This window comes from Herpailurus yagouaroundi, unplaced genomic scaffold, assembly GCF_014898765.1.
Source record: "Herpailurus yagouaroundi ecotype Mexico unplaced genomic scaffold, PumYag 160, whole genome shotgun sequence".
Classification (NCBI taxonomy): Eukaryota; Metazoa; Chordata; class Mammalia; order Carnivora; family Felidae; genus Herpailurus; species Herpailurus yagouaroundi.
Genome location: NW_024412401.1, coordinates 43,974,540 through 44,000,299, shown reverse-complemented (window position 1 = coordinate 44,000,299; position 25,760 = coordinate 43,974,540). Strand labels below are relative to the sequence as shown.

General features: G+C 44.9%; 1 protein-coding gene across 11 annotated transcripts in view; it reads right to left on the bottom strand.

Moving 5' to 3' along the window:
* Positions 1-25,760, bottom strand: part of CNTRL (centriolin) — an 84,970-nt gene that overhangs the window by 3,337 nt on the left and 55,873 nt on the right. For all 11 annotated transcript variants that reach the window (XM_040482144.1, XM_040482149.1, XM_040482151.1 and 8 more), the window contains 20 exons: positions 25,477-25,625; positions 23,573-23,762; positions 22,225-22,538; positions 20,523-20,728; positions 18,106-18,298; positions 15,529-15,659; positions 15,248-15,388; positions 15,020-15,146; positions 13,815-13,979; positions 12,892-13,051; positions 11,651-11,766; positions 11,351-11,568; positions 8,199-8,356; positions 7,097-7,170; positions 5,321-5,509; positions 4,688-4,913; positions 3,023-3,228; positions 1,878-2,018; positions 1,030-1,302; positions 791-853 (listed from right to left, as the gene is read on the bottom strand). In XM_040482144.1, the coding sequence (XP_040338078.1) occupies positions 791-853; positions 1,030-1,302; positions 1,878-2,018; positions 3,023-3,228; positions 4,688-4,913; positions 5,321-5,509; positions 7,097-7,170; positions 8,199-8,356; positions 11,351-11,568; positions 11,651-11,766; positions 12,892-13,051; positions 13,815-13,979; positions 15,020-15,146; positions 15,248-15,388; positions 15,529-15,659; positions 18,106-18,298; positions 20,523-20,728; positions 22,225-22,538; positions 23,573-23,762; positions 25,477-25,625 (3,440 nt within the window). The remainder of the gene's footprint in view (positions 1-790; positions 854-1,029; positions 1,303-1,877; positions 2,019-3,022; positions 3,229-4,687; positions 4,914-5,320; positions 5,510-7,096; positions 7,171-8,198; positions 8,357-11,350; positions 11,569-11,650; positions 11,767-12,891; positions 13,052-13,814; positions 13,980-15,019; positions 15,147-15,247; positions 15,389-15,528; positions 15,660-18,105; positions 18,299-20,522; positions 20,729-22,224; positions 22,539-23,572; positions 23,763-25,476; positions 25,626-25,760) is intronic.

Here is a 25,760-nt window from a genome sequence, read left to right as displayed (position 1 = left end):
AGCCATTCTCCAAAGACACATCCTGTCCTCTCATTCTATCCCCCTCCCACTTTCCAACTCCCACCTATACCCTTCACCCCCAAATCGTTAGGTCAACAGTGACCGCTAAATCCCAGACTCTGCAGCTACCCAGGGAGAGAGCGGCCCTGGTTGGCTCACAGGCCTTCAGGCTCCGCGTGTTCTGAGCCTAACAACTTCCCGTCTGACACCCAAGCCTACTTTTCCAGTAGTCCCAGTCTTTCCCCCAACCACTGGCCTGTGAGGCGGTTCTGGTTCGTCACTGCATCTCTACTTTCTGTCCCAAGTACTCGGGTTCTGTCAGCTGGAGCTGAGGCAAAGCAGCACTACACAGGTTAAGACCACTGGGCCGAACACCACAGTTCATGGTTTTCAATACTGTACTGACTGTGCGATGCCAACTTCTCTGAGCCTCGACCATGCGATCTAGAAAACTGCTGGTGCCGTAACAGAGGGAATGACAGCAGTGCATGCAGGTGAGCAATTTCCCCTACTCTCCTCAACACGCCAAGGGTCTCCTACCATATTGTTTCAAAGGGGGACTTTGCAGGGCGCATGGGTGGTTCAGTCAGCGAAGCGTCCGACTCTTGATTTCAGCTCAGGTCATGATTCCAGGGTCGTGGGATTGAGCCCTGCATGGGGCTCTGTGCTGAGCATGGAGCCTGCTTAATATTCTCTCCCTTTCGCCCTCTGCCCCTCCCCCACTTGCACACGTGCACGCTCTCTCTAAAATAAAAAAATAAAAGAGAAATAAAAAATAATAAAGGGCAACCTTGAGTCGATCTTCACGGTGACGCAGTTTCTCTCGGAGTGCCTCTCCACGCCAGTGTTCATCCTTTTTCAGAGACGGGGAAACATCAGAGTCCCAAACACCACTAGCCTTTCTCTCCTCCCACCCTCCCCCAGCCCCATTCTGGTTTTCAGCTTAACTGGGGGGGGGGGGGGGGGGGGGGGGGGGGGGAAAAAAAAAATCCTTCTTCAGAGTCCAGAGATGAGTGGGATAAACCTTACCATTATGTGAATCTGGGAAAAATTCAGTTTTTCTTCAAAAGGTGATGGTCTCTCACTCACGGTGAATGGGAAGTTTTCTTTCAAGCTTTCCAACCCTCCCTCTAGGTTTTCATTCCTTTCCCAAATAGCCTCCAGATCTGCTGGTAGTTCTGGAAGAAACTGGTTGAGATTCTTCAGGCTGGTTCTGATTTCATCCTTCACCTCACATTTAAGTGATCTCATCGCCTCACTGATTTCCATTTGTCTCCTCTCCAAATCTTTTTGGTGTGTCATCTAAAGAGCGAGAGTCAAATACCATTGGGTAAGGTCTGGGACTTACACGGAACTGAACTATTTAATGCATCAAGTATGTCTGGAACTTTCCATCTGCAGAATTAAGCTCTCCCACTCTCGGCGTAAACGGCTCTCAGCCTGGTTACGTTACAGGATGGCAGAGCTTTCTCCTGGGGTCATTCCTTCTTGCCTGGGGATCTGGGTCCCATAGACTTGTTTCTGGCAGAAAATCTAACATTTCAACACAGTTCGTTGGGACGTGATAAAATTTCATGCTGAAGAACTGCCACTTTCCTTTCAAAAACTAACAGAAGAAGCCTGCCGCACTTAAGGGGATTTTAGAAGTACATTTTGAACGAATGCTTTTTTCTTGTAGAGGTGCGTTTCTCAATTTTAAGACTAGAAAAAAAAGATTTGATTTAAAGGACATTCTCAGAATCGGCTTTTTACAACTTGCACAAAGAAATGCTGCTATTCAAAGAGCTATTTAAGAAAAAAAACCTGAGCCCCGCGGGGAGTGAGCAAGCCCAGCGAGCGTCGTCGGCCCGGCCGGCCCGTGGGGTCCGGGCGCGCACCTGTTTCCTGAGATCCACGTACTCGCGCTGCATCTGGCTGAGCTCCTTCATCAGGCGCCTGGCCCGCTCGTGGTTGTCCTGGGCCACCTGTTCGATTGTTGCCATTTCCTTCTGCATGCAGCTGTTCTCCTGCTTTTGCTCCTGGCACGGGAGGAGGAAAATGACCCCGGGGTCCGGCACGTGGACGCGTGCGTGCATCACGGCCTTACACGCCCACTAGTTCTGACACTTCCCATCTGGGCTCCAGCTGTCAAGTGGGGATAATGCCACCTGCCTTCTTCAGCAGCTGTGGCAGAGCTGGGGGTCCATACGCGGGCCGAGCCTGTTAGCCCACGGTCGGAACTCTGCGTCTGCAACGTTACCCGTGACAACACGTTACTTTCCATTTCTCCCCCTCCGTTAACTGTCTGTGACGAGCACGGTACTACCTCATCACAGAGTCATCCGGAGGATGAAAATTTAGATGCCCAGATCTTTGCAATCACGTCGCCGAATCGCTAGTTGTCAATGTATACAGCACCCTCTGGGGAGCAACACACCCGTTCACACAACAGGGTGACCTCGATTTCCTTCAGGCGGTGTCAGAAAAGTCCATTCCCATGACAGTCTCTACTCCTGCCCATCTGCCTCCACCCACCGCGAGCTGTTTTGGACCTCCCCAAATTTTTATCCTCGATGTATTTTAGGGATAAAAGCCCGGGAGACTGAACTCCTTGGTTTCGGGACGATGATGAATTAAAGCGAAGGCTGACTGAAAAGGGCAGGATGAGATCCGTGAGTGCTGACTGCAGCGGGGCAAAGATGTCTCCAGAAGAAGCCTTCCTCCCCCAGAACCCTCTCCAGCCCCTGCGGGTGGAGGCGCAGGCAGGGGCTCCCTTGCGGAGAACGCTCTCTGCTTTGTGGTGACACTGTCTGCTCACGTGACCATCTTTCCAGCCGGCCGGGCTCCTCTAGGGCTGGCGGCTCAGACTCAGGCAAGACACCATCAGCTTCAAGCTCAAATCAGGCACAGACACACCAGAAACAACAGTCGGGTTAGGGACCGGGTTGACAGGTCACTGATTTTGTCTACACCGAAGCAGTTTTTAGTCGAAGGATTTAAGGGCGCGAATTCTGCGACAGCTGCCAGGGCCGAGGGGACTCACCAGAAGGTTCTTCTCCAGCTGGCTCCGCTGGACCTGAAGTGCTTCCTTCAGGCTGGCGACCTGCTTCTCGGCTTTCTTCCTTTCTGTCAAGAACTGGTTCCGCAAGAGGCTGAAGTCTGCCCTCATAGAGTCCGCCTCTTTCTGGAGAGTCAGTAGCTCACTTGACCTTTCCGTTAGCTGCTGCTCCCGTTCCAAAAGCTGTCGTTCTGAAACGAGCATTTTGAGTAGTTTAGCCAGAGGCCCCGGGCTGGCCGTGGGCGGGTTGCGTAACGCCATGTCACTCGCCCAGGCATCACGGAGTCTTCCAACTCCCCCCTGACCCACATCAGAGCCCAGATGAAGGTGCCTCCTGACATCACTGGGTCCTGGAGGGCCGGATCCCAAAGTGACAGACAGCTACTGTCTTCCCTTTGGGTGTCTGAGAGCAGGGAGAATACAGCAGTCCTGAGGTGCAGGAGGCCTGGAACAGACGGCCGAAATGCTTCTTATAAACCTGCACAGAGGTGCACCAGTGCTTCTCCTTCACGGGAGGCAGCGCGGTGCAAAGAACATGGGATCTGGAGCAGCACGAGCCTTACCCTGTACAGGAGGCGCCTACTTCCTGGCGTTTAACAGGAATTGTGTATGCGAACGCGAAGTACCTAGTGAGTACTCCATAGATAATGTTTATGAAAAACACTGACGTTCAAAATAGATTTTTCTGGGGCACCTGGGTGGTTCAACCGGTTAAGCAGCCGACTTCGGCTCAGGTCGTGATCTCACAGTCCGTGGGTTCGAGCCCCGCATCGGGCTCTGTGCTGACAAGCTCAGAGCCTGGAGCCTGCTTCAGATTCTGCGTCTCCCTCTCTCTCTCTCCCACTCTCCCTCTCTCTCAAAAATAAACATTAAAAAAAATTTTTTTAAATAAATAAAATAGGTCTTTCTAATCATACTCTTTGGAGTAACACCCTGTCCAGGTTTTACTTTTCACACGTCTGGTGTGGTCAGGTGCAGCACATCTGGGAAGTTTCGTTGTCACGATGAAATGACTGGGTCTGCGTGTATCAAGAGTTGCTGGGGAAAAAGGACTAATAACCCTTTCACTGAGTTCACTCGGGGAGACCAAAGTTTTCTGAACATTACTAAACCCTGAAGCCTAAGAACAGAATCACTCATTGATGTGGGAACGATGATTCACCCTGGACTTCCATCTTGACTGAAATATGGCTCAGGAGAGCACCGACAGCCCCAAAAACGAACACCTGTATTTTGGTACCATTCACTAGGTCAAACTGAGACAGAAGTGGAACTGTTAATACTGTTTTCTGATTGGTTGAGATGAAATGGAACACTGTTCCCAAAGCTCAAAACAACGTACTGCCTCACAGAAAGCCTTTGGATCAAGCGCCTTCTGGCACCTCTCTGCCTGAACGTCACTCTTCCTGGAGGCAGCATTCTGGAAGAAGGCAACGTGGTCAAGTAGAAAGACCTGACAGCCTCAGGGTCAAATCCCGTCTCCACAGAGACAAGTGCCCCGTGTCCTCTCTCACAGGGCCGGCAGGACCCCGGGGGAGGGGAGGGGGCATCTCCTTCCTGCCGTGCTCCTCCCGATGCCCTGCCGCGCCGGGGCCAGGCTCGGGTCTCCCCGACACACTTTGCCAGACCGCCATGTTGGGGAATACGTACTGGTCTGGGAGAGCGCCTTCTCCAGGGTCTCACTCCACCTCTCTTCTTCCCGCAAAGCCCTGACACGCTCCTCCGCCACCAACACCTTTGTGAGCACCTGGTCCAGCTTGCTCTTCTGCTTCGTTAATTCCTTTTCCAGCTCTTGCTGCTGCTCCTTCAGAGTCGCCTTACTGGCTTCTAACTTCTTTTCTTCACATTCTGTCTCTTTCTGGAGTCTCTGAAACATCTTAACAGAGAATAACCTTAGTCATAAAATAACAAACACAGGTGTCCCAGGTGAGGGAAACTTCATGGGCGCTAGATATTTTCAAGTCCAAGAGAAAGCAGAAAACATCCCACAGTGACAGACAGCGGGGGCTGGAAAACTATTTGGCTGGCACGTGAGGCGGGGATTCACGCAGCAAATGGCATGTGGCCATCAAGATTCTTTCCGGGAGCGATGTTCTGCGGTCTTAATGGTCCACAAATATTAATGCCAAGAGAGTCAAAGTGCTGGTGTGAAACCCTCCCCGGTTACACAGAGCAGTGAAGGGAAGTTAGTCCTATGGGGGACCCCTCATAGCTTCCGCCTGGGGAGAAAACACCCGAGTGACAAAGCGTGTCCTTTTCTGTCACGCCATAGATGTGCAGTACCGTTTCTTGTTGGGCTAGCTTCGCCTTGGTTTCTTCAATCTCTGTCTGAAGCACTCGAAGCTGTTGTTGCTTTGTCTCCCCTTCTTTCTGGCAGTCTTCGAGCTTCTTCCTCCATTCCTCGACGTCCTTCTGGAGCCTGGTCTGCTCGCTGAGCAGCACGTCCTTCTGCTCGGCGATGTCAAGCAGGTCCTTCGTGTGACAGAACAAACGGAAGCTACTAACAAAGCCATCCATCCGTTCCAGGGCTGGCCAGTGCCCCTCCTGGCGTCAGTCAAGTCTGACGACGTGAGAAGCATCTCAGAAGTCCCACTATGACCTCAACAAACTTATTTAAGGCCCCCGAAGTGCAACTTGATCATCAGGTTTCCTCTGTTTAGTGTCTCAAGAGTAAGACTACAGAAGACGCTGAAACCTAAGAGACCCAGTTCTTCTGAACTTTAGTTGCTTAGTCACTGAGGTGGGAATAAACAACACCCACCTCACAAGATTGCTAAGAAGATTAAGGAGAGCTGTGAATAAGGCTTAATTCCTATTGAAAAGGAACCTAAAGTCATGGTTTTGTTACTATTTGAAATATTTATGTGGGTTGAAAAACTCAAGAAAACAGTAACTTCTTTCTGTGAGGAATCCAAATTAAACATTTCTTTTAAAAATGTTTATTTGAGGGGCGCCTGGGTGGCGCAGTCGGTTAAGCGTCCGACTTCAACCAGGTCACGATCTCACGGTCCGTGAGTTCGAGCCTCTGGGCTGATGGCTCAGAGCCTGGAGCCTGTTTCCGATTCTGTGTCTCCCTCTCTCTCTGCCCCTCCCCCGTTCATGCTCTGTCTCTCTCTGTCCCAAAAATAAATAAACGTTGAAAAAAAAAATGTTTATTTGAGGGGGAAAGAGAAAGAGAAAGAAAGAGCATGAGTGGGGGAGGGGCAGAGAGAAAAGGAAGGAGAGAGAATCCCAAGCAGGCCCTGTGCTGTGAGCACAGAGCCTGACATGGGGCTCGATCTCACCAACTGTGAGAGCATGACCTGAGCCAAGATCAAGAGCTGGACGCGCAACCGACTGCGCCATCCGGGCGCCCCTCAAATTGAAAAAAAGTTCCATTTCTAATAACACAGAAAATACTCATGAGAGCCTGTGTACGAATTTTTTAAAGATGGGATACTTTGATTTGAAGTTTTCTACATCTTAGAAACACAGAATCCTTAAGGTAGATGGAAGGATTTAGACGTCTAATCGAACTCCTAATCTACACAGTGAAAACCGAAGCCCAGAACTTGCCTGAGGTTCTCTGAAACTTAAATCACACACTGTTCTCACAGGACAACACTCAGTTGCCTTTAAGAAGACCGTCAGAAGTAGAAGGGTCAAGAACAGCTCTCAACGAACATCTGATAAGACGGATGCCCAGATCCCCTGCAGGTGGCAGTTACCGTGCAGCTCAATGAATGACCGCGTCTAAGCCCAGCCTTTGGGGGCCTTGTCTGTGTCATGGATAAGAGATGGTCCATCTGGTGCCTAAAGCCCCCAGAGGGGCTGCTGAAGGGTTGCGCTCTGGTCTAGCTTCCCACCTTACTTATAACCTTTGACTGAAACTTAAAATAAATGAGAAAATCACTGCTCTGCACCAAAAGGTGTGTGTATGTATGTCTTTGTCATATGAAGGCCCGCTGGGACCTGCTGGCGTGACAAGGAACCAACCTACTTGATTTGTTTGTTATTTGAACCAGTGGTCTGCATGCCTTCAGGACACTACTAGAAGATCGCATTTGTTACGGAGCTTACCTGTTTGGCTAGGTTCAGATGGTCTTGGACATCAGCTAGTTCTTTCTGTAGTGAGTTTACTGCTTCTTGTTTTTCTATAGAAATAATATTTACATAAAACGAATACATTCGTATGCATTTTCCAAATCCCCATCGGCCCCCCAAAGAAAGTGGAGGTGAACATAAACTTACCTGTTAAATGTATGGCTTATACCGTGTCATCTTACTAAAAGGTCAGAAGAAAGAGTGACATGTGCGGCACATACACCTGGGCATGGCACTCAGGTTTATAAAGACTTACGTGTTCGAAACCTCACAATAAAAACAGTTTCTAGACAATGCCTAGCACTGATGACGTGCATGGCTCGGAAATGAGTACCTTCTACAATGTGGACAGAAATGTAAATTTGATACACCCTTAAAGGGAGACAATTTGGGAACAGGTTTTATATCTATACTGGCTTTGTCACTTACTAGCTGTAAGCCACTTCTCACTTGAGTTAAGTCACAAGGAAACTAAGCTTTCCTCATCTATAAATGGGTGAAATAGTTTCTGTCTCACAAAAATGTTACCAGGATTAAATGAAAAAAATGCATATCAAATAACTGCATCACGTCTAAGAGTAAGTGCTTAACAAGCATGTTGTTAGCCAGGATTACTTAGTAACTTCTCCTAATCATGGATATTTACAAAGATTTGGTAATAAAGGCATCATCTGCATTTTTTTTTTTTTTAATCACACACCCACAGCCCAAGGAAAAAATCTGGAAAGATATTCACCAACCTGTCAACAGGAATTCCCTCTGAGGGTGTTTATTTCATTTTTTTACCTATGTTTTTAAATTGTTCTTTAAGAAACATCAACTAATTTTTTAAGCGGCTCTATTGAGACAGAATCCACACACCATGCCTTTCACCTGTTTATGCAATTCAGTGGCTTCAAGTACATTCACGGAGTCGTGCAAACACCACCACCATCTATTTTAGAACATTTTTGTCACTTCTAAAATAAACCCCATGCCCATTAGCAAGGAGTTATTTCTAGAATAAGAAAAGCAGACAATGAAAAGCAGCAGCCAGAGCAGGAAAGAGCCTCGTCTCTCCCACCATGCGGCCGCCTACCTCGGAGCTGCTGCTGCGTGGCTGCCATGTCTTTGTGCAGTGAGAGCTTCTCTCTGTGCAGTTGGTCCAGCCCCTGCTGCAAGTTTCTGACATCCGATTCCAGCTTCTCTAAGTTTGCCTGCTCCATTTTGCTATTCTCTTCTGCAGCTGCCAAAACCCTACCGTCCAAGCAGAGTAAGTCAGACTATGAAGCGTAAAATGTTCAAGCACGCACAAGACACAACCGAGGAAGAGTGTTCTGCCCTCACGGGGTAGTTACGGACTACGAATGATCATAAATCTTAACAAAACCGAAGGCTCTTCAACTCCTTTTCAAAAGACGTCTTGTTTTCCGCTTTCCAAACAGGAGATTTTTGGAAAAGGGACTCTCTAAACTGAAGCTTTATAAACACCAGGGATAAAAACATGGACAGCACTCAGAATTCCAAAAGTCTGGCGATTAAAACAGATCGCTAGCTTCTCATCAGTGAGAAAGCAGGAAACACGATTGTGCATGTAATAGGATTTGTCCAAAAGACAGACGGGCATGAGCATAACTTCTTTTACGTAAATGGAGTCCTACAGTAGGGGCTCGCTTTTGTCTGGCTTCTCCCCCTGAGCGTAGTCACTTTGAGTCATTCATGTTGTTGTGTGTAAGCAACACTGCATTCCCTTTCCATTGCTACATGGTATTCCAAGGGATGGGTATACTGGAATCGGTCTATGCATTCACCAGCTGATGGGACTTTTAGGTTGTTTCCAGGTTTGGGCTGTTGCAAATAAAGCTGCCATGAACATCAATGCCTGTCATTCTTTGTATAAACGTACATTTTCACTTCTGAAGAACAATCTAGGAGTGGAATGGCTAGCTCTTCCGGTAGGTGTTAGTTTCCAAAATAACTGCCAAACCATGCTCTGAAGTGCCCAAAAATTTACACTCCCAGCAACTGTGTATGAAAATTCATACATGAACATTTGGTATGGTCAGTGTTTAATTTTAGCCCTTCTAATAGGTGTGTAATGATATCTCATTGTGGTTTTAATTTGCATTTTCTGCGGGGCCTGCGTGGTGCAGTTGGTTAAGCGTCTTTTTTTAATTTTTCTTTTTTTGTTTATGTATTTATTTTGAGACAGAGAGAGAGGGAGAGCACACTCAGGGAAGGGACAGAGAGAGAGAGAACACAAATCCCAAGCAGACTCTGTACTCACAGCCCAGAGCTGATGCGGGGTTCAAACTCATGAGTTTTATGAACTCATAAATTCAGGAGTTGGACGTTGCACCGACTGAATCACCCAGGCACCCCCCGACTCTTGATCTCAGCTCAGGTCATGATGTCACAGTTTATGAGTTTGAGATCCACATCAGGCTCTGCGCTGATGGTGCGGAGCCTGCTTGGGATTCTGTCTCTCCTTCTCTCTGCCCCTCCCCCGCTTGTGCACAAGCTCGCTCGCTCGCTCTCTCAAAATAAATAAAACTTTAAGAATTTGGACTTTCCTAATGGTTAATAATGTTGAGCATCTTGTTATGTGTTTATTTGCCACCCATTCATCTTAAGTAAAATGTCTTTTCAAGTCTTTTGCCCCTTTAAAAAAACTGGGTTGTTCGTTTTCTAATTACAGCTCTTTAAGATATACGTTCTGGGTACAAGTACTTTTTTTTTTTAAGAGGAAAGGGTTTTTTTTAAGTTGTTTTTTTTTTTTTTTTTTTTTAAAAAAAAAAAATGCGCGCAAGCAGGTGGGGGGAGAGAGGGAGAGAGAGAGAGAGAGAGAGAAAAAATTCTAAGCAGGCTCTGCACTGCCAGGGTGAAGTGAGATGCGGGGTTGGAACTCACGAACCCTGAGATCATGACCTGAGCTGAAATCAAGAGTCGGATGCTTACTGGCTTGAGCCCCGAAGGCGGCCCCGAGTACAACTCCTTTATCGAATACATGTTGCAAAGGTTCTTCTCCCAGGCTGGGACAGGTCTTTTCATTGTCTTAACAGTGTCTTTTGAGGAGAAGTTTCAAATTCTGATGAAGTCCAATTTTACCAATTTATTCTTTTATGGATCATGCTTTTGGGGTCACATCTAGGAAATCCTGCCTAACCCGAGGTCACCAAGGTGTTTTCCCTGTGTTCTCCTAAAAGTTTTATATTTAGGTTTCACATTGATATTTATGGTCCTTTTGGGGATAATTTCTATTTATAGCATGGGTGTGGACTGAAGTTCATTTTTGGGGTTTTGGATATACAATTGGTTCAGCAACAGTTTTTGAAAACTCTGCCTTTTCTCTACTGAAGATGATGCCTTTGCATCTTAGTCAAAATTGGTTGTCCACACATTCGTGCGTTTACTTCTGGACTTTCTGTTCTGTTCTACGGACTGCTTTGTCTATCTTTCTACCTGTACGACAGCATTTCAGTCACAACAGCTGTATGTGGGGTCTTGAAATAGGGCAGTGTTAAGCTCTGAACATTTGTTCTTTTTCAAAGTTGTTTTGGTGTCATATCTAAAAAGTTTTAGATTCTATTCTACCTCCAATCTTTGCATTTCCACACGAATTTCAGAAGCAGACTCTCAATTTCTATTTTATTTTATTTTATTTTATTTTATTTTTTTTCAACGTTTATTTTTGGGACAGAGAGAGACAGAGCATGAACGGGGGAGGGGCAGAGAGAGAGGGAGACACAGAATCGGAAACAGGCTCCAGGCTCTGAGCCATCAGCCCAGAGCCTGACGCGGGGCTCGAACTCACGGACCGCGAGATCGTGACCTGGTTGAAGTCGGACGCTTAACCGACTGCGCCACCCAGGCGCCCCTCAATTTCTATTTTAAAAGCATGTTGCAATTTTTATTATTTTGAATCTAAAGATCAATTTGAGGAGAATGGAATCTTAACTATACTGTCTTTCTACCCACAAACAGGTATCTCTCTCCATTTATTTATATCTTCCAGCATCCATTATTTTCCTTAAACACACACACAACAGGTTATTTAAAAAAGTGCTTTGGGGGGAAAAAAGCCTAAAAGGAAATTCCCCCAGAAATGGTATTGATGAATTGTATTGTGACACTGAGTTCGTGGGGTATTTTTTTTTCCTTTTCTCTATTTTCCACTCTTTTTAAAATAGTGTTTATTATGCTTCAGCCTTGAAGAAGAGATCTTGCAAGCTTACTGGTTTTTGCTCTTACCGTTTGCTCTGTGCCAACTTCTTTTCCCAGCTGTCACATTTTTCTTCGAGATCTTCCTTTTCTTTGCTCAAAGACTCAACACACGACTGTAGCACTCGGGTCTCGGCAGTTATCCGCTCTATTTCCCGTCTGTCCCTCTCGAGGACCTGCTTCTGCCACTCAATTTCCCCTTTCTGTTGCAGGGCTGTCTGCTGCAGATTCTCTAACTCCAGTCTCTCCTAAGTCAGATAAAAGGGGACTCACATGTGCCCACCGAGGAAGACTGCAGTTGGCTAGGGGTAAAACGGCTTTGTTTATTACCTCCAGCACTTCGACCTGAGTCTTCTCTAACTCAGACAACTTTTGCTCATGTTGTAGCTTCAAACCTTGCAGCTCCTTGCTTTCAAGTTGCAGCATGTCCAGAATATTCTTTAGTTCTAAGAGGAACAGAACATGGTCCATGCTGTTAAATGAAGTTCACAGCACTTACAAACTGAAACAGAAAATAGTGCTATGGATACAAGAAACAATAGGTCATCAAAACATATCTGTTGTGTGAATTACTGGAGCTAACTGTATTTTAACTTAAAAAAATTCTTTAAAATCTTGTTAAACATTAATTTGTTAAAGTTTGTTTAAAAATTTTAACCCCAAAACATAACAAAGATCTAGTTCTACGAGCAAGTGCTCCATCTAAATGAATTTAAAAAAAAAATAGGAAAAACTTCAAAATATGTAAGTTGAGATTCAGATAATAATTTTTTATATTTTAAAATATAGATTTTTTAAGTATTAACTTTTTTCTGATTAAAAAAAATATTTGGTCACCATAGAAAATTTCAAGAAAAGAGTAAAAAGAAAAAGAAAAAAAAGAAAACCCATCATTATCCCACTATCCAAATATGATCACTACGACGACAGCATCCTGACGCATTTCCTCCCAGGAGTGTGCACACACGCACGCACACGTACCACACAGATTTTCAAAATAACTTGGGACTCCACTCTATATTCAGTTTTTATCTATTTTTTCAGTCTTCCCATCGGCATTTTTGCATGCCCTTCAATGTTTGAAATATAGCTTTTAAATTGGCCATGGTTCCAAATTTTGTCATTATAAATTTTGCTGTAAGTAGTCAACTCAGCCAGCTTAATTTGTGAAGCAAGGAAATACTTGCTCACTACATAAATAAATAAATAAATCCAATACTGCTGCAACGTGCATGAATGCTTGCCCTCAGAAACTAGAACTGAGCTAAATGGTTTAACAGGTATGAATTTTCAGTCCTGAAACACTGGGGGGTTGGTCCAATTTATTTTTCTATCAACAGCCTATAAATGCTCTTCCTTCTCCACGCTCTGGTCAGCAATGATCAGGACTATTTAGCTTTTAAATAAACTTTATCGATTTGAATGACAAAAAATATTGTATTCCTTTTATCATACTGCTTTCCTTCATATCTTTAAAAGAAGTTTATTTCACTATTCATATTCTTCCTGTGATCTGGAAAAAACACTTTTCCAAACTCTGACTTTATATGATTGTTTTCCTTTAAACTTACCAGTTTTATGTTTAGACATCTGCCCTAAAACTACCTGAAGATTTTCTTCCTCTTTTTCAATTTCCTGCTTTATGAGTGCAAGCTGAGTTTTTTTTTCACTAATCTGGACATTGAGTTCTCCTTTCTGAAAACTCAGTTCTTCCAGAAGAGATTTTACTTCCTGTGCCAAAAAAAAAAAAAAAAAAAAAAAGTCAACTCCCTCCACAAAATTATGAATGGAAATTATACTGAGAACAGTTTTGTTATTAACTATCTCATTTCACAAAAACTCCAATTTGGAAACAAGTTCAATTTTGCCTTTTATGTCAAGAACAGCACTGTATTTTACTTTCCACTAACATATTTCTGTATCACGGAAGTAAGGAAGTCACATATCGTCTTCATTTAAAATGCATAAACAGTACGTACTATGTGCAAGGCAATGTGTTATAGAAAGAGAAGGCTGACTCTGATACATCTCCTGCCCTCAAGAGGCTGAGCACCTTGGGGGAAATCAGCAAGGAGCATAAACATGGTCATGAAAGGCTCTGACGCCCTAGGAAACCTGCAGAGTGCCTCCAAACTCAGAAGAGAGAAATTCCTTCCAAGGTAAAGGAAAAGTCAGGAAAGTCAACTTAGTGGCATGCAGCTGAACTAGGAAAAATGGCTAGCATCTGACCATTCCCAAAAAGGAAATTCCTGGAGAAGAAATGGTATGAGAAAGGCACAGAGGCCGAGAACCTTGGGTATGTCCAGAAAATACTATGGGAGAGCTATCCATGCAGCCACAGCCTGGATACAGAACAGTACATCAAACTGATGTTACAGAGGGTTCACGATTCAGGAATTTAGAGCTGCATTTGGAGAGAAAACTAATTAAAATATGTTAAGATAAACCTAGAACATCGCCCTTGGATTCTTAAGAAAACTAGTAAAGAACACACCCTAATATGATTGCACTTCTCCGTTACTTCGGTTTCTCCCAGTCTCAGCGCCTCCTGGAGGTCAGCTTTGGCCTGGACCATGCTTCCCTGGAGTAGACGCAGCTCTTCCTTTTTATGCCCTAACTCCCTGTCCAAGACGGCCAGTTCTTGCTGCTGATCGGATACCTGTGTTCAAGAAAAGGGAAGAATGCAAAGCTTGACAACCTTCGTGCTTGCTGTGATGGAGAATATTCAGTCCAGCTAACGGTAGTGGGGAAATCAGGGGCTAGCCTAATTGTAATTATCCCAGCTGCAGGAGTCAGGAGGGCCAGGCTGGGGGTACAGGCATCAAATGCCTAATAAAGATCTCGAGTTCGCATACATAAAAGCATATCCATCAAATCATAGCAAAAACAACAAGATGATAATAAGGAATATCCCTCAGGTTATGGTTTTCAAAATACTTGTGTGTCTATATACCTTATTCCATTACCTTGGCAATGGAAGTCAGGCAGGGATTTTTTAAATTTATTCATTTTGTAAATTTAAAAATGTCAACTTTAAGAATAGTACACATTTTATATAAAAAACAGAAAATGCAGATGTGCAAAAGGAAGAAAATAGAAAATATTTGTCTCCCCTTATCAGATGACTGCTTTTGTGCTTTGATACAGACCAAAAATATAAGCACGAGTGTTCATAAACACATTTAGCATAAATGATCTTAGGGTGCATCCTGTTTGGTTTTTTTTTTTTATTAAAAAACTTTATTTATTTATTTTTTTTTAGTGTTTATTTAGATTTATGAGAGAGATACAGAGCGTGAGCAGGGGAGGGGCAGAGAGAGAGGAAGACACAGAATCCGAAGCAGGCTCTGGGCTCCTCGCTGTCAGCACAGAGCCCGACGTGGGGCTGGAACTCACAAACCGCAAGATCATGACCTGAGCCAAAGTCGGACACTCAGCCAACTGAGGGGTGTATCCCATTTTTAGACCCACTTCTTTTACTCAGTAATATATTCTATTTATTCTACTGAGTTGCGATTCAAATTTGGGTTGGACTCTACTCTTAATCACTAGGATACAGAGCCTCATTTATGCTTTATATCTTATTTTGTATTTTCCAGTCTTTTCTACAATCAAACATGTATTACTTTTTATAATCGTAACAGAAACGCAGGTTTCAAAGCAGCATGAACTGCTTTTCCAAGGCATCAGTTGCCATACCTGGCTTTTCAGCTTTTCCAGCTCAGCTTTCTTGGCCTGCAGGAGGGTCTCTGACTCTTCCAGGACGTGCAGGTGGTGATCCTCATTGTGTTGTGCGGCCTCTATGTCCTTCTGCAATTTCTGCAGCCTACAAACACCAGCAGCACTGGAGCAGATCTGAAGGAAGGCTGAACCCCAAGAGCGGTCTTCCAGCACAAGCCCCTTGGGCCCCCCAGAGGCTGTACTTACTCTCCGGTCAGTACTTCCTTCTTCTTGTTCAGGCACTGGAAGTCGGAGTCTTTTGCTGCAACAACTTTGTTTATTTCTTTCAAAGTTTCTTCTTGCTCCATTTTGTGCTGCTCCAAACCCTTTGCGTCAGCCTCGAGTAATCTACAACACACTGCTTTACTCTGCAAGGCCCCTTAGACTTAGCCTGCATTATTTATCTTAAGGCGATTACTACTCCCTTAGCCCCGAACTTGTCATTGATCTCCCCGAATACATCAATAGCCAAGAGGGACTCCACCTACCTGAGCTGCTGGTCAGCTTTGACAAGGTTAACAGCAGTTTCCTGGGCTCTCCTTTCTAACTCCTCAGCATCTTTTTCGATTTGCAATAGATTTCTCTTGGCATCAGCGAACTTCTCAACGGCATCTTTTGTCTAAAAAAGACACTGTCATTAGAAGCGATTCAGTTACCACACTCTTTTTGCACCTCTTAGGAAAATCGACAAGGCCATACAGAAAGACTGATAAAAATGTGCATTCACTTTGACTCTCCAACTCTCAGAAGAGAATTCAGGAGTAAAAAAATGACTACATAAAAATGCTCATTGTGTACTGAAATACAACTTGACAAGTGATAGATTAAGTGATAAAGCATCAACACAATGGAGTACTGTGTAGCCTTTAAGATGACAATATAGCAACATGGAAGAATGTTAATGGTATTATGTTGGCTGAAAAAAACAAATTTAAAATGGCACTCTAAGGGCAACTATGTGCAATTAGATCTGTGTCTGCAAAGACAGAAAGGCTCTGCAAAAAGAAAAAGTCACTTGAGGGTGGTGACACTGTGAATGATCTTTTACTTAAAAATAATCTGTATACTATTATGTTATCTTATTCAATTAAAAATATCTCCACAATTAAGTGACAACAAGCTGATTTTACCAACAGTCCCTCCTTCACAGAGATTATTACTGTACTCTAGATCAGATCGTGTTAAATAAAACCTCCTTCATTTAAAGATGAATTAATAATGTCTGAGAAACACAAACATTAAGTACTTTTGTCGAAGTACTTAAAACTCCTCCTGTACAGGATTTGGCAAAAAGAGATTACTTTTTTTTTTTTTTTCAAAAACAGTTTTTTTTTTTTTTAATCAACTTGGTTTCCTTTTTCTGTCTAAAATAAGAGGTTTAAGACAATGCCACCAAAGGTCCAAAAATAGTGCTTGCTTTTGCACTTCGTTGAACAGTGACTCCCCTTCGGGCCAAATACTCAAGCTGTGCAGCTGCACCAAAGTCCCAGGCTTGTTAAACTAGTCCAGTACATCTCCCATGTGGATGCAAGAAGGCTGGCGAGCTCCCAAACAGCTAGATAGCTCACCACACTTCCTTCCATTCCAGATCCCTGGTTTCTGTCAGTTTCATCAGCAAAGCACTGGACAAAACGCACTACGTGCTTCAGAAAGTCACATTTCTAAGTAGTTTTCTATCTCTTTCTATGTTAGGTTTTAACATGTCTGGCATCCTTCTCACAAAATGCACCACCTTCTCCCTCGCTCTTCCTCCTTAGCAAGCTGCCTCCCTGAATCATTTTGGGAGGACAAAAGAGGAAGAGCTTACTAGCCTCAGTTCACTTACTATTTCTGCCTACCACTGGTATCAATATTCTTTTATATACCAGTGATAAAGTTTTCTCTAGTCCTGCTCACGCCTATGTTATCTCACAATCGTCTAACATGTGACAGAAGGAACATGATCAGTTGATCATCTGAAAAGACACCAGGATGTTTTTCCATTCTTATTAAAGCCATCACTCACAGAATATCTTTAATAAATCCTTTGTTTCAGTTCCTGGGTTACAGATTTCTATTCATTTAAATCCATCCATGTTGAAATAACATAAAAATAGTTTCTGAGATGCCTCCATGTGGGTATGGGACTTTTTTACCCTGGAATTCTCCTCAAACTAAGAAAGCTCTTGGGTGGGGTACCTGGGTGGCACAGTTGGTTAAGCGACCAACTTCAGCTCAGGTTATGATCTCGTGGTTCATGGGTTTGAGCCCTAGGTCCGGCTCTGTGCTAACAACTCAGAGCCTGGAACCTGCTTTGGATTCTGTATCTCGCTCTCTCTCTCTCTCTCTCTCTGCCCCTCCCCCTGCTCATGCTTTGTCTCTGTCTCTCAAAAATAAATAAAACATTAAAAAAAAAAAAAAGCTCTCTTGGTGAGGCAGAACTTGAGCTGTGTGGCCCTGGGCCAGCTACCAGCTTCTCTGAGCTCCACCAGTGAACTGGGCTAACCACCATCTTACAGAGTTGCCAGGAAAGGTTAATGAAGCAGTATTTATAAAATAGCCAATGTGTGGTCAGAGTAGGGGCCCAATAGAGTAGGGGCTCCTTTTCTTCCTCCATTTCTTTCTGTATCGTAGTCATAAGAACACTACCTCAGACCAAAAAATGCTTGATTTTCTATCATCAACTTGGAGAATGAAGTAATACCAGGAAGAAGTCTTCTGAGATCCACTGTTGCTTTTAGATGAATCTAGCATTGACCTATTTAATACAGAGAGATATCAGAGCCCAAATAATTTAAAGACACACACGGGATTAGGAAGTAGGGTGTGTTAGGAACGGAATGATTTTGGCAGCTTTTAAGTCTTCCTGAACAGCCTAAGTATTCTTTGCCTGAACTGATAGGTGAGGGGGAGCAAAGCTGGGGAGTCAGGTGGCTTGCCCGAATTCTCACAGCTCCTTAACTAGCAGCGTGCAGCCTGGAACCCAACTGTCCGCCTTGGGCGACCATGTTCTTATCACGATTTCTTTCTAGTCCTTCATGCCACGGGCAGTGAGCTGCCTCACCCCAAACCACAGCAGAACATACTTTCTCCTTCGTGCGTGAAAGTTCACTTTTGGCCTCCGCCAGCAGCCGGTCAGCTTCCCTGAGTTCTGCTCGACGTTTCATAAGGGTCTTCTCGATGCACTCAATTTCATCCACGATATCTTCATGGTGTTTGAGTGACTTCTCTATTTCTAGTTCATTCATAAGACTCTCGACATTTCCATCAAGGAAGTCTCTAAAAAAATCGTATACAAACATATTAAGAGTCTTTAAATGTAGACAATACAGACACTTGTAGTCTGATAAAAAGATGTACGATGATTTTCTACTCTCATATGAGAAGGGCCGGAAGAGACATTTACATCTGACCATGTTCAAGGTCTAGGTTTACCCTTTTATTCAACATGGTACGCTGCTGACAGTAAGTGCACAATGCATACAAAGTACGATGCAGCTGTTTTATCTTTTTTGATTATTATTTTTTTTGTCAGCACTTGGGTCAAGGCAATGTTGTCGTTTCTATTCTCCTATGGTATAAAAAGAAAGCAAACCACCACCATAATAATCATCCATCCCCCTAAATCTATCTTGCTAGTCGCAGCTCACCAACCATCCCAAAGACTTCCTAATTTTGTGATTTACTGTTCAATGATACAATGATAGTAACGATATTTGACAAATCAGAAAGCAAGACACGGAAGTCACTAACTCAAGGCTAACATGTCAAAATTCTTTGAAAACGAAACTATGACAGGAAAACATGAAAATAAGTTCATCAACATTTAACACGTTGTTTCTCTTTAAATGAAGGCAAACATATCCTTTCTTCGGACATTTTCGTGTTATCCAAACTCCTTAAAGTAAGCATTTATTTTACTTTTATAACTAGGAAAAGAAGTGGTTACCCCACTGCCCTACCATCCTCCCTCAAAAAAATCTCACTTTAACCTCTCCCCACCATATGCCTACAAAACTAAGAGAAGCAACCATCCTTGAAACGCTTACACATTTTTTTAAATTTCTTTTTAAGCTTTATTTATTTTTGAGAGAGAGAGACAAAGCGTGAGTGGGGGAGGAGCAGAGAGGGAGAGGGAGACACAGAATCTGAAGCTGGCTCCAGGCTCCGAGCTGTCAGCACAGAGCCCGACACGGGGCTCAGACTCACGAACTGCGAGATCACGACCTGAGCCAAGTCGGACGCCCAACCGACTGAGCCACCGAGGTGCCCCAAAACGCTCACACATTTATTCCCCATCTTCTTCTCTCAGTGTGACCCTGGCTTTTCCCTGCCAGGTCTACCGGCCAGTCACACGTGTGCTCCTAGAAGGCAGAGACCATAGCTCACTCACCCCTGGGATCTCCACCAATCTCCCCGCAACCCTGGTGCCTGGGCCAGTCTGACTGACATGACAAAAGCTGGGGACTGTCATAACTCCTGAATCACTGCACCCATCTGGCCCTCTCAGCAGATACTGCCTTCACAAACGGACCCTATGCCAGATGCTGGGGCACAAAGAGGCCCAGCCACCGCCTTCCTGGGCTCCTTACAACACGGTGTGAACAGTACTATACCCAAGGTTCCCAACCCGAACTGTGGGAGCCAGAGATGAGGAAGGCTTTGTGTAAAAGGGGATCTCTGACCTTTATCTGGATAGACAGGGTGGAGTTAGGCAGGGGGCAGGGAAACAATTTTAGGCTAGGATAGTATGTGCATAGGTGGAGAGGCAGGGGAGAATGTGGTGTTGGGGGAAACCACAGAAAAGCAGGTAGGGCCTGAACAAACACTGCGTGTAGGAGAGAAGGATAAGACAGGCAGGCAGGTTCAGATCCAGAGGGTGGTGTGCATTCTAACGGGACTGAGTCACATGGGAGAGTGGCTAGCTCGGATCTGTAGCCACATTCAGGGTAGAATGGAGACAGAGCCTAGACACGGGAGGCCAAAGTAGAAGCTATTACGACGACCTGGGCGGAGATGATGAAAGGCCAGGGCGGTGGAGATGAAAGAAGGGGACCAGTTTGACAGCTCTTTGTGTACAGTTGTAGGACCCGGAGACCAACTGGAGGGTTGGGAAAGCGAGGAAAGCAGAGCTGCACACACCCGGCTTGTTTTTAGCCAGAGTAACTGGGGAGGGCGGAGGGTTATGCCATTCTCCAAGAGGGGCCACAAGAAGAGCTCATTTGGATTACGGGCCAAGAGAACTTGGACTTGCCCTGTGCAACTTGGGAGTCACCTGTGGCTACAACTTTAAATTAAACTCTATTCCTCAGTTCCATTAGCCACACTTCAAGTGCTCAATCGGCACACGTGGCCGGTGATTACCGTTTCGGATGGCATGGATCAACAGCGTTGCCAAGGTCACAGAAAGTTCAACTGGACAACACCGATTCAGGTTACCTTAATAAGCCAATGCCATGTTTATCAGAACTATAAAAGTGAAATAGCTAATAATCATAGTTACTTTCGCTGTTTATGTTTCTGGATGGTATCATGTAATTCTTCTACTTCATGCTCTAAGTCTTTCTTCTCTTGCAAGAGACCATCGATATTACGATGCAGCTCTTCCAATTCTTTCACCGACTGCCGCTTGGATGCTCTCGTGCACTGCTCCTGTTTCTCTGATTTTAAATGCTGCATGATGTCTTCTAATCTAGAAACTTCATTCTCCTGAACAAAGAAAAAAAAATGCAATAGTGAGAAACATCACTTGATGTTTCTCTTCTTTCCTGCCAAAAGCTGCAATCGACTGTGCTTAAAGTGCTACCTATGACGTGAAAATGATGGTAGCTTCTAGACTTCAGTATGAAAACGAAAAATCAAGTCAGGCCAATTTTTTCACATGCCACAGATGAAACTGATGAACTAACAGAGCTTTTAATTTTTCCATCAGTCCAACTATGGTTGATACACATTCACCAAGCACCCCTTATGGATAATCTCTGCCTCCAGAGTTCAGCAAGTAGCAGAAGAGACGGACACAGGGGTCTCTCTCTAGGCATAGGGAGGGGAGTTTCCTGGAAGGCTGCCCAGAGGGAGAGGGTTTTGCCTGGGTTTTGAAGAATAAGTGAAATGGGGAAGACCTAACCTGAAGAAATAACACGTGCTAATGCACGGAGGTATAAGAGGGCATGTGAGAAACTACAGAACAGCTGGGGACGGCTGGTGGGTAAAGGAACCAGCCCGAGAGGTGATGACAGGCTGAGCTGACGGCGCTGCCGTAAACACACATGCGCTGAGACACTGCAGGGCAATGGGAGGGACTATCGTTCCAACCACGTGAGCACACACAGGCCCTCTGGAACTAGTCTGACCTACTGCCCAGCACTCAGGGGTCCTAGTCCTTGTCTTCCTCTTAACCTGCTGGGAGGAAAAGGAAAACAGAAAGAGCTCTAGGCATCTTGAGTTTGAAGGAGGAGTTTGTCATGCATTTTAATTCTTTAGAACCATAAGTTTACAAAATAAGCTAGTGATTAGGAAGTAATCATTTCTTGAAATGTAGCCTTAGAAAAGAATATGAAATACACTAAAAATTCACACAGTTGAGTCAACTACACTGCCTACAAATAGAGAAATGTTATGCAATCATTAAAATACTGCTTAAAAACATCTGTAAAACCACAGGGAAATGTTTGTAATGTTAAGTGGGAAAAAGAGAATATGAAATGTGTGCACAATAAGAATTATGAAAAGAAAAAAAGAATCATGAATCTTACCACCCAGAGATAATCCCCATCACAACCTTGCTATATACTGCTCCTATGTGTGAATACACAAAGCACATCCATGTGTATGCGTGCACACACACATACACATGCGTGTACAAGTACAGGCCCCACTACGTGAACACTCCTGTATGTACACATTAGTATCATACTTGTCAATAGAAAAATATACAATAAGCTCTCCAAAAATGGTTAATTTCTGGACTGAAAGTATTTTTGTTATAAAGTGGTTAAACCAATCTTGTGGTCTGGCCTGGTGCCGTAACTCCCATCCAAAAGGATATTTTAGTAAGAGAATGCTTGCTCCATTCTAAACATCAACTTTACGAATATACTTTGGGACATAATCCCTTCATAAGTAGGTCAAATCATCACATACACAACCTTATTCAGTCTCCCATGGTAGCAGGGTAGACGGGGGTCTCATGTCTCTCCACTTACCAAGTTATGGTGTTCCGGGACGTTGCAATGCAGCACCCCCACAGGGATGAGGGGGACAGAGAAGTTGGGGGGCGGAGGCCCATACACGATGGGGGCTCCAGCAGGAGGTGGGCCATAAACAACAGTGCCAGGGCTGAGAGGCTGGCTGTTGTTGGGCAGGGGAGGAGGTGGTGCGTACAGGGCCATGCCCTGGGGAACAGGAGAACCATCGGGAAACACAGTGTACATCATGTATCCAGAAGGAGGCACGAATGGGCGTTCCTCGTGGTCATACAGCTCACTCTCTTCCTGACTATCTCCTCCACTGTCTGCATCTTGACAGAAATAAACAGAAGAGTATTTTACCCACATGGCTTATTGGGTAAACAAGTTTAGTAGAGAACAGGAGCATTTAGGACAAGATCCCCAAGAACTGGGAGTAAAATTCTGTGAAAAGGTCAAAATAGGGATTCGTATTATTTTCAGAGGCTGATACTTGAGTGCTTCTTATGCCTATGTGTTGAGTTGCTTTTTTCTGTCTTTATTCATTCATTTATTCGGCAACCATTTGGGTGTCTGCCTCAGGCTGCATAAAGACAGAGAAGCGGAGATGTGTGCTGAGACACCAAGGCTCGCAGTGTCTACGGGTGCCATGATGCACGGCACTCTCCAAGGTGCTGGCTTCCTTACTCGCCTCCCCTATAAGCAGGTCTATGTTTGTCTATCACGGATGACAGACAACCTAGCACACAGCAGGCACTCAATAAGTAGCTCTTGAATAAAGAAATTCTCAGAAGGGGACATTCCCATTTTATGGCTTCACAGTCTAAGAGCAGCTAGATAATTTGCCTAGGATCACACAGCTGCTTGGTCAAAGAGCGAGGATTTACCCCAGGTCTGAATGACTCTTCCTCCTGGAGCTTTTGAAGATGGACCTAGAACATTTCATTTTAGTCAAGCTAATCAATGTCATGATACAAGGATGCACGCACCTGCCATGCTCCAGGAGCACAGGTGAAAAAGCCGCTCAGTGTGCCTGGGTAAGGCAAGATGGAGGAAGTCTCCCTAAAGGAGTGGTGTTTGAGGGCCTGAGTCTTGCTGAAAGTCGAGCAGCAGTAGGTTTGGAAGAGGAAGGAGAAGGACATCCTAAAGAGAGGGTTTAAAGCATGGAGGCTGGAGGAACATGGCACGCTGTGACTATCTTAGGCAACTGGGTAGGACTGATGTGCAGAACAGTGATGGGAGGTGAGACAGGAGGTCACTGGCCAAGATCACAGCAGAAGGCCTTGCAGACCAAGCTAAGGAGCCTGGACTCAGTCTTATGGATTTCAGGAAACCAATGCAACTTCCCTTATGTGATTTAACTTACCTCTATTTGAAAACGATTTATGTAACCCACTCCTGATGGGAGAATAAACCCAGTATCCTGAGACAGGTGGAGGCCCACTCTCCTCCTTTCCATCCTGCCATCCGCGACATGGTTTTCTAACAGGAGTTGAGGCTGTGTACTTTAGGCCTACACCAGAGTCTTTGGTGGCCTGGGAACTATAGCTGGAAACCTGAAATAAATGACAGCAAAGCCCACTATTAGAAATGAAAAGGCTGAGTTGGAGAAATGCCAAAGTCTAGAACAAAGTTGAGATGTGGCAAAGTTGAGAATGAACTGGTTTCTTTCCACAGATCACAATTCTCATTTTTCACAGAGAGAAGTGAGACATGATTACACAGTCAGGTAAACTGCCTGAGTGTCAGCCTCTCTTCTCCAGTACTCCTCTTTCCTGGTGGTTTCTCCTCTTTTGCCTTGTCCTTGATGGCCCACGGATGAAGGCAAAGGAAACAAGTGAATTTTCAAGGCCATTTGGGAGATCAGTCTCCAAGGCCATTTGGGAGATCTATCCTGGGAGCCTGGCATGGTTGAAAAGCTCTACTCTCCTAACTCTCCCTCCTTCCCAGTCATAAATAGGTCTACCTTTCGAACCCTTGCCCAGCTTGGCCTTACAATGTTACAATGTCGAATATCTACACAGCTTCCACTTCCAGCCCTGGTTGTCAAGCAGGTTTAGATGTAGACTCTGGTTGACTCTACACAGCGCTGGATCCTAACTTGTCATAGCCACTTACTTCTCCTTGACGGTTGCCTGTCAGCTGATCGTAGCAGGATGTCACCCAGTCCCTCTGCTCTGGATGCAGGCTGCTTACCGTTCTCTCCTCACGTCCCACTTTCAAGACCCATGCCCTGACCAGTTTGTTTCCTGAACACCCTCTCACTGACACCTCTTCTCCTCCAGCTCTACTGCTCTAGCCCCGGCTTCTGTCCCTCACGGAATGAGTTCAAACAGCACCTTGCTCCCTCCTCCCCGAGTTATCCACCGCAAATCAGGCCTCCACACTCAGCCCAGTTATTGTCCTTAAAATACAGCTCTGATTATATTATACATGTCCTAAATCCCTGAGGCCTCCACAAGTCAGTGCGAGACATTTTGAGCCCCTATGCAAAAAACATGAGCCCAAACTACTTTTCCAGACTCACCTTTCACCATTGCCAGCCAATCCTCCAGCCCCACAAGACCACTCACCATAGCTAAACCAACTCTCCCCTTCCACACGTCTCTTCCCTCCTAAAAGCCCATCCCTTGACAGCTAAGTGCTGACTAAAAGCCCATCCCTTGACAGCTAAGTGCTGACTTCATGGCTTTGTGTGAAGCCTTCCTTCCTGAACTTCCCCAATGAGAGGAATCCCTAACACTTCTCTGTAATAGAGCACACAGGTCAAGTCTGTTGTCACATGCATGCCCCTGTTTGTAACTGCCCTGGTGTCCCTGTCTCCCCACCAGTGCATGAGCCTTTGAGAGCAAGGGCTTGACCATTCCTCATGGTGACCGCCCCATCTAGTACCTGACCTAGATTTCAGCAAATACAGAATGAAATGCTGGTTAAAATCAAATAAAACCCAGGTGCTCAGTTCTCTATCAGCCTCTGCATCGTTCTATACCCATTTCCAACAGGCTCTCTGGGCTCAAGTCACCTTATCCCCTTGCAGGATCTGCTATCAGGGACCCACAACATACCACCGGAGCATCAATGGGCAATGGCAATATTCCTTAAGAAGGTCCTATTTTCATCTCACATATCAAACACACTTAAGAACCTCAATGCATGGCTTGGTCTAGACATACTGTTCTTGACATCTGCTCACAAACTAGGGGAAGAGAACATGGTCACACTTCCTTCAAGAAAATTCAGTACACATTCCCAGCATCACAGACTTCCTACTTTTGATGATGATGGTGGTGGCATAAAGTACCAGTAGCCTCGTCTTCTGAAAGGATCTGCCATGCTGCTGATGTAATCATTCTGATGAGAAACTTCACGTCGAAGTTCAGCAATTTCTTCCAAAACATTTTCAAAGCTTCCTTTGTTACCTGCAAAGGAAAGCCATTCTGTGAAGTTGGGCATGAAATCATGTACTTCCCTCCTCTCAACCTACACAAGTGATTCCATGACAGCCAATGATTTTGGCTCCTCAAAGTTGACTTTGCAGCCTCTCCCATGGTAAT